The following is a 13,764-nucleotide window of genomic DNA, read 5'->3' on the forward strand; positions in this document are numbered from 1 at the left end:
CTCCTGAAAAGAACTGTCTCAGGACAGACTCTAAGAATATATACATTAAAATGATCAATGCTCATCTCTGGGTGGTGGGAACACAGGTGATTTTCCCTGTATTTTTGTGCATTTTCCAAGTTTCTGATACGGAACGTGTTACTGTTCAGCTGTGTTCTCCAGGTCCTTTGCACGCAGTTTCCTTTGCTGTTCCTTGAATATGCAGACGTGATCCTCCCACAGGGCATTTGCACATGCTGTTCCCTTGGTCTGGAGTCCTCTTCCCCTAGACACAGGCTGGCTCACCCCTCCCCACTTCAGGTCTTTGCTCAAATATCATCTTCTGGGAGGCCCCCTCATCCATCCAATTGAAAATACCACCTCATCCCTACCCCTGCACACCCACCCTCCCGCCCTGCTATATTTTTGTCCATTGTACTTGTCGCCACCAACACATTAGGCACTTCATTTTTTTACTTACTGTCTGTCTTCATCTTGCAGAATGTAAACACCATGAGGGTTGGGTCTTAGCCTATTATATTACTGCTGTGTCCTCAGCACTGAAAACTACTGAGTGCTGCTCTAAGGTGTTCTAACCACATAGCAGGTGCTCTAAGCTGTTCTAAGCATAATGTAAGTACTTAGCAAATAATTGTTGACTGACTGAATGAATGCATGAATGGAGCCATTTCTGAGCTTTTGCTAGCTTCTTGTTTGAGGGCAGGAGTGAGTACAGGCATGGGGCTGTCTGTTGTGTGACATCAAGTCAATTCCAACTCACAGTGACCCTATGTTGTTGTTGTTATGTGCCACTGAGTTGGACCCGACTCATAGCGACCCCTCCTTGGTTTTCCGAGGTGGTATCACTACAGAAATAGATTGCCCAACCTTCCTTCCAAGGAGGCTGGTGAATTTGAACTGCCAGCCTTCTGGTTAGCAGTCAAGTGCCTTAAGCACTATGCTACCAAAGCTCCTAGTAGGACAGAGTAAAACTGCCCCATGGGGTTTTCTAGGCTGAAGTATTTACAGGAGCAGATTGCCAGGTCTTTCTCCCCCAGAGCGGCTAGATGGGTTTGCACCTCCCATCTTTAGATTAGCAGCCCAGCACTCAACCACTGGGTCCTCAGGCAGGAAGTAGGACTGGGTGGGGGTGGGGCAGGAAGGAGGGGCGCTGGATGATGCCAGCAACACCAAACTGCTGTCCAGATACCTGATCTGCTATGACACTGGGGTTAGGGGGAGAAAGATTCCTGATAGGCACCCCGCCTCCACAGAGCAACCAAGTGGCCTGAGCATCAATTGGCCCCAGAGCAAAGAGAAACAAACCCTGAAAACACCCAAGAAGAGATTAGAACTGTCCTCAAACATGGGATGGATAGGTTGCCATGACAGGAAGATGACCCTAAGGGGTTGAACCGAGGCTGTGAGTAGAAATTACAAGGACTCCTACTTTGGCTTACTAGAGCTGTCCCCCACTCCTCAGGAGAGCTGTCCAACAAGGGCTGGGATTTTGATGAACAGTTCCTTGTCTCCATGAGCAGGCAGAGGCCACCAGTGGGCTGAACTTTCCATCAGTACATTCAACAGTTATTTATCGTGCGGACCCTGTGCCAGGTGTGGCACTCAGCACTATGTAAACAGTGGCGGCTAAACATTCTCCAAATAAATAAATAAATGCATACACAATGGCAAACTGTGAAGGCGCAACACTGTGTTGCCCAAGAGGGAAGCCTCTTTTAGACCGCGGGTATTAGACAAAGGTCTTTCTGGGCAGGCGATATTTGCGGGAGCCCTGAATGGTGAGAAGGCTCCCAGCCTGTGAGATCAGGGCACAGGGAACTGCAGGAGCACGGACCGAGTCCACCTCTCAGTGCCCACTGGAGACACGCGGCCAACTCCAGAAGGCCAGAGTCCGGAGCAGCGAGGGGTACGGCTGAGGGTGGCGCGGGCGACTACCAGACCCCTAGAGGGTGGGGAAACCGGGGTAGGGGGCGGCCCTGCTGACGTCATTTCCGGGGTCGGGGATATATAAGCAGGGCGCGCGGGCGCCGCTGCTGCAGTGCCCGAGCCCGGTGCAGAGAGACTGGTGGACGGCCCGAACGACGGACGTACACAGAGACGCTGTGGCCCTGTCCCCGCGCCAGCGCCGCCACAGCCCGCCCCGGCCCCCCGTGCAGCCGGCCCTCGCCCGGGAGCCCGCGGTGCCTGGCCCCAAACCTCCAGCTGCTCTGCGCTCCGGTTCGCCATGCGCTCCGCCGCTGTCCTGGCGCTCCTGCTCTGCGCCGGGCAAGGTGAGCGAGCGCAGGGGGCTCGGGGAGAGGGGCCTGGGGCCTCCCTGCCCGGCTTGAGGTGCTGGCACCGGCAGCGCCGCACGTCCCTCCATGCCTCCCCTCGGGCGCGCCGAGACTTCAGCACCGCGGACAGCGCCTCCGTCTCCAGCCTGGCCAGACTAAGTGGCCTCAGTCCGGGACCACAGACCTGACTCCTGGGGCCCGACCCCGGGAGGCAAGGTCCCTCGCACCCCCACCCCCTGTCTGAGCTCAGCGCCTAGGCTGTATCCGGCCAGCGCCAGCTCCGCGCCGGCCAAGGTCACTGGGGGGAGATGGGAGGGCTGTCCCTGGTTCCTGGCGGCCTTCTCCCTCTCTGCCAGCCTTCTGCCTGTCTTCTGCCCTTCCCCACCAGCTCTCACAGTCCCTCCTCCATCTCTTTTCCCTCCTCTCCTCTTCCCTCATCTCTGGGCGTCTCTCCCCATCTCCCTGCACCCTCTCCACCCCCCCCCCCAGTTTTGCTTTCATAGCCCTTGCCTTCCAAAGCAGGGGCTTTCCCAAAGGAAAGGGGTAAGTAGGGCTTCTCAGTGCAGCGTCTATGGACCGCCCCCCTGGGGACAGCAATCAGGGGATTGAAACAAAAGCAGCCCCATCCCCTCGTTTGGCTAAGGGGCAACTTTGAGAGGGCGTGGGGGGCAAATGGAACCCCGCTGACTGGCTGGGAGGGCCTGGGTGCCCAGGAAGCAGGGGAGTGACCTCCAGTTCTCCTCTTTCCTTCCCAGCCACTGCCCTCCCTGTGAACAGCCCGATGAAGAAAGGGGACACTGAGGTAAGATGGGGTGCTGGGGACGCCCTGGGATGGGGGTGGGAGGCCCCGTGGGCACCTCGCAGCCAGTCTTGGGGCAGCTGCAGAAGTGAGGCTGGCATAAAGCCAGGAGCCAATACTGCGGCTGCTGCGTGTGGGGACAGCTTGCAAAAGAAGCTATCAAAGGTTGCTGGATTTCCCCGCGATCCCGCTGTGAGGACTTGCCCAGACTCCTCCGAGCTGGACGTGAGGCCTGATGGGGTGTTTGTCCTACCTGCTGGACTCAAGTGCTAGGTCCACTGTCTCCAGCACTGGGAATTCACTCGGCCCACCATGGGGCTGTGGTGGGGGTGGCTCCTCTGTCCCATGGTGGCCACAGACCTGTTTTAAGTGCCTCGCCCTGGCCTCCCTTAGTGCTCTCCCACTTCCCTCGAGGTTCTATTGCTAGCAACACCCTCCCATTTCACAGGTGTTCAAGCCCCAGCTCCTCCAAAGGGCCACCGTGAAAACATTCTTGACCACAGCTCCTGCACCCTGGGGTCCCGGACAGTTAGACAAATGGTGGAGGTCACCAGGCAAGGGCATTATGAGACACTAGCAGGAGGGTTTCTGGCCAGCAAGAGACACCCTGCTGGGCAAACACTTGGAACTCATTCATGTCTGACCCAAGGCTGCTCTTCCAGGCTCTGGTGCTTGCAGACACTTAGGCTCAGAGAAATCCCCATTCCAAAAAGCTCCTTTCAGAAGCTGTTTCCTTCCATTCCACAGAGACCACGGTTAAGACCCAAGTATCAAAGAGATTCCAACTTCAATGTGCTCAGTTACATCTTCCATTTTTCTAGTTGTGGACAGACCTGAACGTCAGCCTCTACTGCTCATTCTAGCTATGCAGCTTTGGGAAAACTCCTTATGCTTTCTAGGCTTCCACTTTTCCCAACAGTAATAACGTTGTCCTCAAGAAGAGTTGAGGAGCTCTGGTGGTGCTGTGGTTAAAGCATTGGGCTACAAACCAGAAGGTTGGTGGTTCGAACCCAACAGCCACTCCGTGGAAGAAAGAGGAGGCAATCTGCTTCCATAAAGACTTATAGCCTTGGAAACCCTTTGGGCATTTCTACTCTGTCCTATAGGGTTGCTGAGTCGAAACTGACTCTATGGCAGTGGTTTTGGTTTTTGGTTTGAGAAGAGTTGTGAGCAGGAAGTGAAGGGCCTGGCACATATTAGGTCCTCAATAAATGGGCGCTGCTTTTCCTAGAGATTCCCTTCTTGATCTCTCCATCCACCTCTGGATCCACACACCACTCCTATCTCCCAGTTCTTTAGGAACTGGGGTTATCCAGTCCCCAGTGCAGGGTCTGGGGCTTCAGGGAGCTACAGGCTACAGGTTGTAGGCCTCTGCTTGCCAGCTCCCTTCAGGAGACCCTGTGGTCACTGTGTTATGTCTGGCACTCGGGTCAGGTTAAGACCTGAATGTGCCATCTGACAATGTGACTACACACACCATTGAGCCTGTTTGCCAGTTTGCCATCCCAGAGCCTTGGACCAGTTGCCTTGGCACCCTGCAGACACAGCTTGCCACCCCCTCACTCCCTGCCAGCTGTCTGAGGCATGTCTAACACCTTCTGCTCATCCGCTGGCTCTAGGCAGCTGAAGCAGATCTGGAGACGTGAATCCCTCCCCAGGTGTGTGCTCCAAGCTTCATGGTGCACTAACCCACTGTGTCTCACCACCTGGGAGGGCAGCGGGGCAGGGATTCTCGTTCCCATTTTACAGATAAGGAAACTAAGGCTCAGGCAGCTTAAGTCACCTACTTAAGATCATACAGCCAGGACACCACACTATGGTTGGTATCATCATCAAAGATCCCCCAAAATGTGCCTAATTGTCCACAGCACCTTGCTGGACACTGCACAAGACCCTGCACAGGCCAACAGCTTGGAGCAGGGACCCAGTTGTAGATGATGTGTGCCCCACATCCAGCCAGGGGTTCCATCCTGTGGGTGAATGCGGAGCCAGACAATGAGGCAGTCACTCATTGCATATGACAGCACCATGGGTGTTTGGAGCCAGGACCTAAGTCCTATCTCTAGACAGGGCAGAACCAGAAAAGACTTTTGTTCCCTTCTGGGCAGTCCAGAAGGGCTTCCTGGAGGAGCTAACATTTGAGCATCTGCAAGACTAAAATAGCCTTGTTAGACGTTCCTCTAAATCCCAGGACCAGCTTTCCCATCTTCAAAGAAATGTTACTTGAGGGTAAGAAGACACCAGGTCTTCTCACCCTTCCTCCACTATGATCAGCCTTAAAGGGCATACGGTATTGGAGTCCCTGGCACATGGTAGGCACCATGTAAGGGTTTGTTATCACCATTGCTATTACTGTCTGGCTAAGGAGGCAGAGCTGTGCCCATGAGCCAGGCATCCATGGACTCGTGAAGACAAGAACCAGTGTCCTGTTTGCCTTATAAATCTGCCCCAGGGCCACCAGAGGCAGAGCCCAATGCCCAAACAGTGCCACCTACCCTCTACTCTCTTCCCAGGTGATGAAGTGCATCGTTGAGGTCATCTCAGACACACTCTCCAAGCCCAGCCCTATGCCTGTCAGCCAGGAGTGCTTTGAGACCCTCCGAGGAGGTATGGGCCGGAGTTTGGAGGGTGAGGGCTGCTACCTGCTGGGCAAGGAGGCGAGGGGGTGGGTGTGGGGATTTGATTTAACTCACCAGTCCTTGACCAAGTGTCTGCTTTGGCCAGGCACTGTGCCGGGGCTGAGCGGGTAGATAAGGGGGACAGATATGAACAACTGAACACAGGAAGTAGAATTCTGGGCAGAATGGAAGCATGGCTGAAACAGTGAGCCTCCCAGAATGTGAGCTCCCTGCAGACAAGGACTGTGGGCGCTGTATTCCCAGTGCCTAGAACAGCCTCTGGCACCTGGTGGACACCCTGTAGCTGTGTGATGAATAAATGCATGTTGCAGGGAGCAGGAGAGAACAACATGTTTTCCAACCAAGCCATTGCATAGACGGAGTCAATGGCATTTGGGTTGGGCTTTAAAAGAGTAATTGGAAAACCATAAGGAAGGGTGGTCCAGGTGGCGGGGACAGCACAGACAAAGGCACAGAGATGGGTGGCTGAGAGACACTGCCACCCCGACCTCTGACCTCCGACCTCCGACCTCCGGGGGAAGCCACTCCTTGGCTGAGGCCTGGGTGCTGGGACAGTGAAAACTGACACCTTCGAGAGAAGGTGCATTCAAAAGTGTTATCTGAAGACCAATCTGGCTGCTGCCACCCAGGTTTTGAGTTTCCAGAACAAATTCCTTGTGCTCAGCTCAAAATACTGATGGTAATCTCTTTCTGGGCTGTTCTCTGGAAACCAACCATAACGATGGCCCTCGCTGCAGATGAACGGATCCTTTCCATCCTGCGGCACCAGAATTTACTGAAGGAGCTCCAAGACATCGCTCTCCAAGGTATTTTCCAGCCACCGCAGTAATTCTGGGTCAATTCCGGTAACTGCTGGAGGGTTGAGCAAGGTTCTGCCTCTGGTACTCAGTGACTTCCTTTCAATTATAGAATGGAACGGCGAGGGGCCTCTGTGCCACTCGATCCAATCTGTTTTTGATATAGTTAAAGAGATCAAGGCCCAGAGAGGTTGAGTGACTTGTCCAGGGTCACACAGTGAGTTAGGGACATGCCAAGACCAGATGCAGCTCTCCTAATACCCCAGACTCTGCGGTTCCAGCCATGTCAGTGGGGCACTTTTAAGACTAGATTGCAGGCAGGATCCCCTGCCCTCAGTTAACGGAAAATGAAATTGATCTCCTGGAGAGGGGAGGGGTCCAAGTTTCCTTGTGAGCTTCATCTACTTGAGGGGGAGTTGGGGAAGGCAGGGACTTGGTTGCCCAAATCCAGGCATGCTTCAGGGTGAGGTATGGCTTTTCCCACAAGACTGGAAAAACCCACTGATGCTATAGAGTGGAGTGACCGTGTGAGGTAGTGAGCACCTCGTCTCAGAGGATATTCAAGCAGAGCCTGGGCAGGAGGCTGGAAGGGAGGAATAGGCTGATGTTGCAAATAGCGAGCCACTCTGCCTACCCTCAGACTGATTTCTGGGTGACATAAGGCACAGAGTCCTACCCTGGGAGCTGGGAACTCTGGTTCCAGTCCTGCCTCAGCCCTGGCTGCCTTCTGGTGAAAAGTGCCATTATCTGGGGGCAGGGCCATTGGCCTGCTGTGCCTCCCCCTAAAAATGGGCTCTCAAGCATGAATCTGCATCTGCTTCCCTACCAAACCAGGCCTGGGCCGTGTGTGGGGTGGAGTGGGACAGCCCAGGCCATGTGTGAGAATGGAGAGAGATTTGGGAGGCAGCAAGGACCAGCTATCACAGCAGCAGGGACCCCCGGCCCTTCCCAAGTTCTCATGCTGTCCTCTCTCACTCGTCAGTCAGCCTGAGAGGCCAGCGACCACGCCTGTGCTTGTTGGGAGGATGGAATGGGCCCCTGGCCCCTAGGAGGTGCTGGGCAGCACTGGGGCTATGATGACCCATATTATTAACTTACCATTGTTGATCCTGGTGTTGCTGTTTTTACTAAACATTAAATATTGTACTACAATCTAGTCATTTTAAAGTTAAAGAACCAACTCACTACATTTAAGTAATTGAATATAATGTCCATAGAGATGCTCACAGGGGACTGTGTCCTGAAATGTCTTCAGCACACACAGCCATGTGTTCATTCAACATAAACAGCACACCATATAAACCAGCCACCCATGGTTCATTCTCACTCCGGCAACCCCATGGGTGTCCGAGTGGAACTGCACTCCATAAGGTTGTTAATGGCTGGGTTTTTGTTTTTTTTTTTTTTTTAAAGTAAATTGTCAGGCCTTTCTTTTGAGGTACCTTGGAGTGGGCTCAAACCTCCAACCTTTTTGTTTGCAGCCAAGCACGTTAAAACATTTGCACCACTCAGCCACTCCATATACAATATACATATATATGATTGTTTTTTGTTAAAAGAGGATGTCTGTTCACCCATCTGTTCATCCATCTATCCATCCGCCCATCCAACCATCCGTCTGTTAATCTGTTCCCTCTTCTGGGCTCCCCTAGTGTCTATGTCAGCATTTATGACGCAGCCAGACAGGACCACAGCTCTCCCCTGTTTTGTGGAGGAGCAAGTCAATCTTGGAGGGCTGCCTGAGGCCAGAGCTAGGGCATACTCCCTGGTCTGTGGCCACTGGGCTCCTCTAGTCACCCTGGAATTGCCACCATGGGGAAATATCCCCAGCCACAGAGCTGGCCTGGCGAGGGGTCATCGTCAGGCACCAGGCATGGGAGGGGGATGGCCAGAGGAGGCCGCAGCAGCTTGGGGGTGAATGCAGGCAGGGGGCTCTCCGGGTCCTGGCAGCGCATGCGGACCCTGTGCTTGGATGCTGGTGCGGTGCTCAGCCTTCTTCCCGGGGCCTGGGGAGCGGGGGTTGCCTCAGGCAAGAGCCCCACGAGGGGACAAGCAGTCACCATGACTTCTGTTGCATGCTCCAGAGTCCCTTGAGCTACTAGCCAGGTCCTAATGCATCTTCCACTCCCCACTCCTACCCCTGGGGCCCTCGGCTCCATTTGAGCCTTTAGTGCTCTGTGGCACAGCAGGGCTTACTTCCCAGGTAAGAAACTGAGCCTGGGGAGGAGGTGTGGCCCCCTCTCCTCAATGGGGAGGGTGCAGAGGCAGCTAACCCTTCACCCCTCCCCAAGCTCCGGCCCCTGCAGTCTTTGGTTGGGCGGGCCTGGAATACCGTGTGCCCAGTTTACAGATAAAGAAACTTGGCCCTCACTCCCAGACAACCATGCCAGCTCGGGGCTCTAACCAGATGGTTTTTTTTTTTTTTTTTTTCCTCCTTTTCTCATACAGGGGCCGCGGAGAGGGCACAGCAGCAGAAGAAACACAGCAGTTTGGAAGATGAACTCTCAGGGGCTCTTGAGAGCCAGAGAGACAAGGCGGAGCTGAAGGGTCAGTGTCAGCCAGGCTGGCCAGAGGCTCAGCAGGGATGGGGGTGCATGAGAGATGGACCAAGGGCTCCTGAGAGCCAGGGGCCCTTCCTTTAGGCCCTGTAATGTGGACAGTATCTTCTTCCACCTACATACGGAGAAACCGAGGCCAAGAAAGGTTAAGTACCGTGCCCAAGATTCCGTGGCTGGCGAGCGTGGCATCAGGGTCTGTCTCGCTCCAAAGCCTGACTTTCCCATCTGCCCACCACTCTGGGGCAGGAAGTCTGACCTGGCAGGCAGGCAACTCCAGCTCTGGGTCTACCCAGTGGCCACTGCGCCTGAGCAGGCCCTGCCCCGCATGCCTGCCCTCCTGGGATTCGCTGGTGCCACAGACTGACACATAGGGTCACCTTGAGTCAGGATCAACTCAACAGCACTGAGACTGGTTTTTTGGTTTTAGAATAGCCAAGGGGCAGGAAGATGTTGGGGAGGGAGAGGCAGGTTTGAAACACTAAGTGAACCTGGATCATCTTCCTTGAAACCAAAGAGGTTTTTGGGGTCAGAGAGGTCATGTGCTAGGTCATCGTGATGCTGTTATTCACCTGCCCGGCCTGGAAACAACCCCAAACTTCCCCTACAGGACCTGCCTCTGTGTGTGGAAGGGGGTGGGTGAGGCAGTTTCCAGGAGCCGGGAGCTCAGTGGTCTCCCAATGGCTGTGGCTGAGAGGTGCCCAGCAAGGAAGCCCGTTGGCTGGTGCTGTCACTCAAGTGGCTGCTTGGAGTACAGCCTGGCTTCATGGGCATGCGTCTGTCTGGATGGTGAGGCTTCATGGGCGCACGTCTGTCTGGACGGTGAGGCTTCCACTGGCTGCAGGAGGGGTGCATAGCAGCTCGTAGATGGGCCTGGAAGCTTTAATGGGGAGGCAGCCATGTGTGAGTCCCAAGAGTACCCTGAACTTGGCATTTGGAGGCTGGGGTTCAAGGCTCAGCTCTGCTGTCCACAGACTGCACGAGTATGACAAGGCCCCCTCACCTTTCTGGGGATCAGTCTGAGTTTCTATACAGCGGAGATGGGAGTCTCAGTGACGCTCCAACAGTGGACTGTCCTTGGTAGTGCTTTGTTAAATGGAAATCAGCGTCAGATGGGTGGGATGCTTATGAGTTTATATATATTTATGTATTTGTTATTGTTGTTATGTGCCATCAAGTCGGCCCCGACTCATAGCGACCCCTCCTTGGGTTTCCGAGGCGGTATCACTACAGAAGTAGGATTGCCCAACCTTCCTTCTGAGGAGTGGCTGGTGGGTTTGAACCGCCAGCCTTCTGGTTAGCAGTCAAGTGTTTTAGGCAGTATGCTACCAGAGCTCCTATATATTTATATATATTTTTTTATTTTTCCCTATCTTCCTTCTGTGGAGTGGCTGGTGGGTTTGAACCACTGACCTTCTGGTTAGCAGTCAAGTGCCTTATCCACTATGCTGCCAGACCTCTCTCTCTCTCTCTCTCTCTCTCTATGGCACAACCTTTGCCAGTTCAACATTTTTTACACGTATGCTTCAGTGATACCAATGATGTTAATTGTATGCAACCATCACCAGTGTCCATTAAAAGTACCTTTTCATGAAGCCCTGTAAGTACTGGGGAGCCAAGCACCTTCACGGAGTGCTGGAGGCAGGGCAGCCCCACAGGGAGGGGAGAGGTGCTGAGTGAGGCTGCAGGAACAGTGCCCTCTGACACAGACAGGGTAAGCGACTTACCCAAGATCACCCAGCAGTTCAGCAGTTGTCCTCATTTCCAGTTCCGGGGTCCCTTCTGGGGTCATTTCCAGGATCTGTTGGAACACATTCTGTTTTAAGAGGCAGAATTACAGGAAAGAAACACAATCTAATTGTGCTCAGGTTGAGTGTGGGCTTGGACAGATAACCTCTTTCTGGGATGTGGGTTTTGAGCTGGGCTTGGTGGGAAGAGGAGAGGCAAGGTCTGAGATCCCAAATTGGCCTCTGGGGAGGCCCAGGTGCAGCCTTGTCCCCAGGGCTTGACTTTGCTCTGTTGTTTCTGCAGAGGTGACAGGAGAGGCGGCCTCCAAGGATGCTGTGGAGAAGAGAGGGGACTCTAAACAGGCAGGGAACCATGGTGAAGGCACAGAGGGAGCCAGGCCCCAGTCCTCCCTGACGCCCGCGGAGGGGTCCAAGACGGAGAACCACCAGGCCTCTGAGGAGGAGGAGGCCACAAACAACCACCCCCCGGCCAGCCTCCCTGGCCAGAAACACACAGACCCACAGGCCGAGGGGGACACAGAGAGCCCCTCACAGGGTCTGGTGGACAGAGAGACGGGCCTGGGTACAGGGCAAGGGCAGCAGGCAAAGAGCCAGGAGGAGGCAGAAGACAATGCCGGAGAGAAGGCTGTCTCTGAGGAAGAAGGCCCCACTTCGGCACTAGACCTCCACTCGAGCCTCGGCTACAAGGAGACCCAAAGGGGCAAGAGTACGTATAACAGCGGAGCCCTCAAGTGTCTCGGGGAGAAGGGGCAGGTGGTGGGAGGGACCTCATCCGTGACCTTATTCCACCTTCACAACAGCCCTGAAGGCAGGTATCATTTCCATTTTCTAGATGGGAAATGGAGGCTCAGAGAGGTTCAGTAATTTACCCAAGGTCACACAGCTAATGTATAGTAAAAGCTGAGATTCCACCCAAACAAGGTCTATCTGACTCCAAAATCATGAACCTGGGTAAGTGGGTGGGCTTTAGGAACAAAGGACCAGGATGGCAGGTGGGAGCAGCCTGGGGACAGGGTCAGCCAGCCTGAGGAGAGACTCTAGTTCCTCACGAGGGCCTTGTTCTCTCTCCGCTCTTCCTGGTGACCCATGTGGGTTGGGAGCTTCGGGGTGAGGAAGCTGAAGCAGGCTCTAGCCCACCCGCCCCTGAACAGTGAGCTTTGAGAGGCTCCTGCCGAGAACGTTGGGGTGGGCTTCCCCTTCCCAGTGGGATCTGCTGTTGAGAGGCCAGACTGGCCCTGAGACCCCGGGGTCCTGGACCCCAGTGGTGGCTGTGGCAGAGGCCCCTGGGGAATGGCATGTACTGGGAAAGGTGGTGGTCCCACTCACTGTCCTGTTCTTGTCCATCCCAGCTCCAAGTCGGCCGGAGGCCATGGCCATGGAGGGAGCCAGGAAGACTGGGGCTGAGGAGGTCCAGCCCCTGGAGGGGAAGGGGGAGCGAGAGTACTCCCAGGAGGAGGAGGAGGAGATGGTGGGGACCCCTGAAGGCCTCTTCCGGGGCGGGAAGAGCAGGGAGCAGGAGGAGGAGGAGCGGCTGTCCAAGGAGTGGGAGGGTGCCAAGCGGTGGAGCAAGATGGACCAGCTGGCCAAGGAGCTAACAGCTGAGAAGCGACGGGTGGGGGCGGACGCGGAGGAGGACGACCCCGACCGCTCCATGAAGCTCTCCTTCCGCTCCCGGGCCTATGGCTTCGGGGGCCCCGGACCGCAGGTGCGGCGAGGCTGGCGGCCATCCTCTGGGGAGGACAGCATCGAGGCGGGCCTGCCCCTCCCGGGCCGCAGCTTCTCAGAGGAGAAGAAGGAGGAGGAGGGCAGCGCCAACCGCAGACCGGAGGTTGGTACCGGCGGGAGCCAGGGCCGGGCCCGGGGCACGGTGCCCCGGCCCCACTGAGGGGCCCAGTCCCCTCGGAGGTCTGGAACTGCAGGGCTCAGATCGGGGGCTCTTGGGAGATTCCCCGGCGGCTCTGGGTTAGGGCAGAGCTCTGGAGGCAGGAGAGAGGGGGCAGCTGGCCAGGAGCTGAGTGGAAACCGAGGCAGGAGCACCCTGCTGAGCTGGGAGGCGGGCGCCACGAGCGGCTGGGGGATGGGAGGTGTTCAGATCCACCTGTGGAACATGGATGGACAGGGGGTGAGTTGACCCCATTCCTAGAGGCACCAGGAGTGGGCGTGGTCCTGAAGGAATGGGGTCAAAAGTTAGGCAGCAGCAGATGTGTGTGATGGGTGGAGACTGGTGCTTAGGGTGGGGGGATTTCGACAACAAAAGGACATGGCAGGGTCCGGCCTGGGGGACCAGTGGCCCTGAGAGCTGGGTGGGTGTGGGAAGGGCACTAAGGGACAGCTCCTTCCTGGGAAGGCCTCTCGATTGGCCCCAGGCAGCCCAGGCATAGCTTCCTCCTGGGTTAGGCCTGAGTCCTGGCAACAGTAGCCAAGGGGCTGGGGCAGGGTTAGCCTGATGCTCGGGCTGGTGGGTGGAATGGGCAGGGAGGCTTGGATGTGCACCAGAAGGCTGGGTTCTGCCTGAGCTGTGTGACCTTGGGCGGGTCATTGCCTTTCTCTGAGTCTCATAGGTCCTGCCATGTATAAAATGGGGTGACCTTACTGCTCACCTCATGATCATGATAGGACTCATAAGCTCTGGAAACCTGGCCTCGCTCAGAGCACTGTGGGCAGCTTGGTGGGTGCAGGGACGCAGCTTCATAGGAGGACAGGCTGGGAGGTGTGTTCCCCGGCAGGGAACACACCCTGGAGCTGGAGGTGGCCCTAGGCCACCTATCCAAGCCTCAGTGTCCAGGTGGGATTCAGGCCCTACAAGGGGCTGGCACCTGTACAGGCCCTGCCCCACGGCTCTCCTCTGCACACCCTTCCTGGGGTCCCTGGCCCTCTGTCTGACACTGGGGTCTTGTTGGGAGCCTAAGAGGAAGGAGGCTTGGGAGCTGGAGCATGAGGGGAAGGGGCTGCA

General features: G+C 55.8%; 1 protein-coding gene across 1 annotated transcript in view; it reads left to right on the plus strand.

Moving 5' to 3' along the window:
* Positions 1–2,224: 2,224 nt before the first annotated feature.
* CHGA (chromogranin A) overlaps positions 2,225–13,764 on the plus strand; it is a 12,468-nt gene continuing 928 nt past the window's right edge. Inside the window, exons 1-7 of the mRNA XM_042781483.1 lie at positions 2,225–2,270; positions 3,029–3,075; positions 5,586–5,679; positions 6,449–6,517; positions 8,957–9,055; positions 11,095–11,517; positions 12,161–12,639. Coding sequence (XP_042637417.1) covers positions 2,225–2,270; positions 3,029–3,075; positions 5,586–5,679; positions 6,449–6,517; positions 8,957–9,055; positions 11,095–11,517; positions 12,161–12,639 — 1,257 coding nt within the window. The remainder of the gene's footprint in view (positions 2,271–3,028; positions 3,076–5,585; positions 5,680–6,448; positions 6,518–8,956; positions 9,056–11,094; positions 11,518–12,160; positions 12,640–13,764) is intronic.

Source organism: Orycteropus afer, unplaced genomic scaffold, assembly GCF_000298275.1.
Source record: "Orycteropus afer afer isolate SDZICR_OR568_19922 unplaced genomic scaffold, OryAfe1.0 scaffold00127, whole genome shotgun sequence".
NCBI lineage: Eukaryota > Metazoa > Chordata > Mammalia > Tubulidentata > Orycteropodidae > Orycteropus > Orycteropus afer.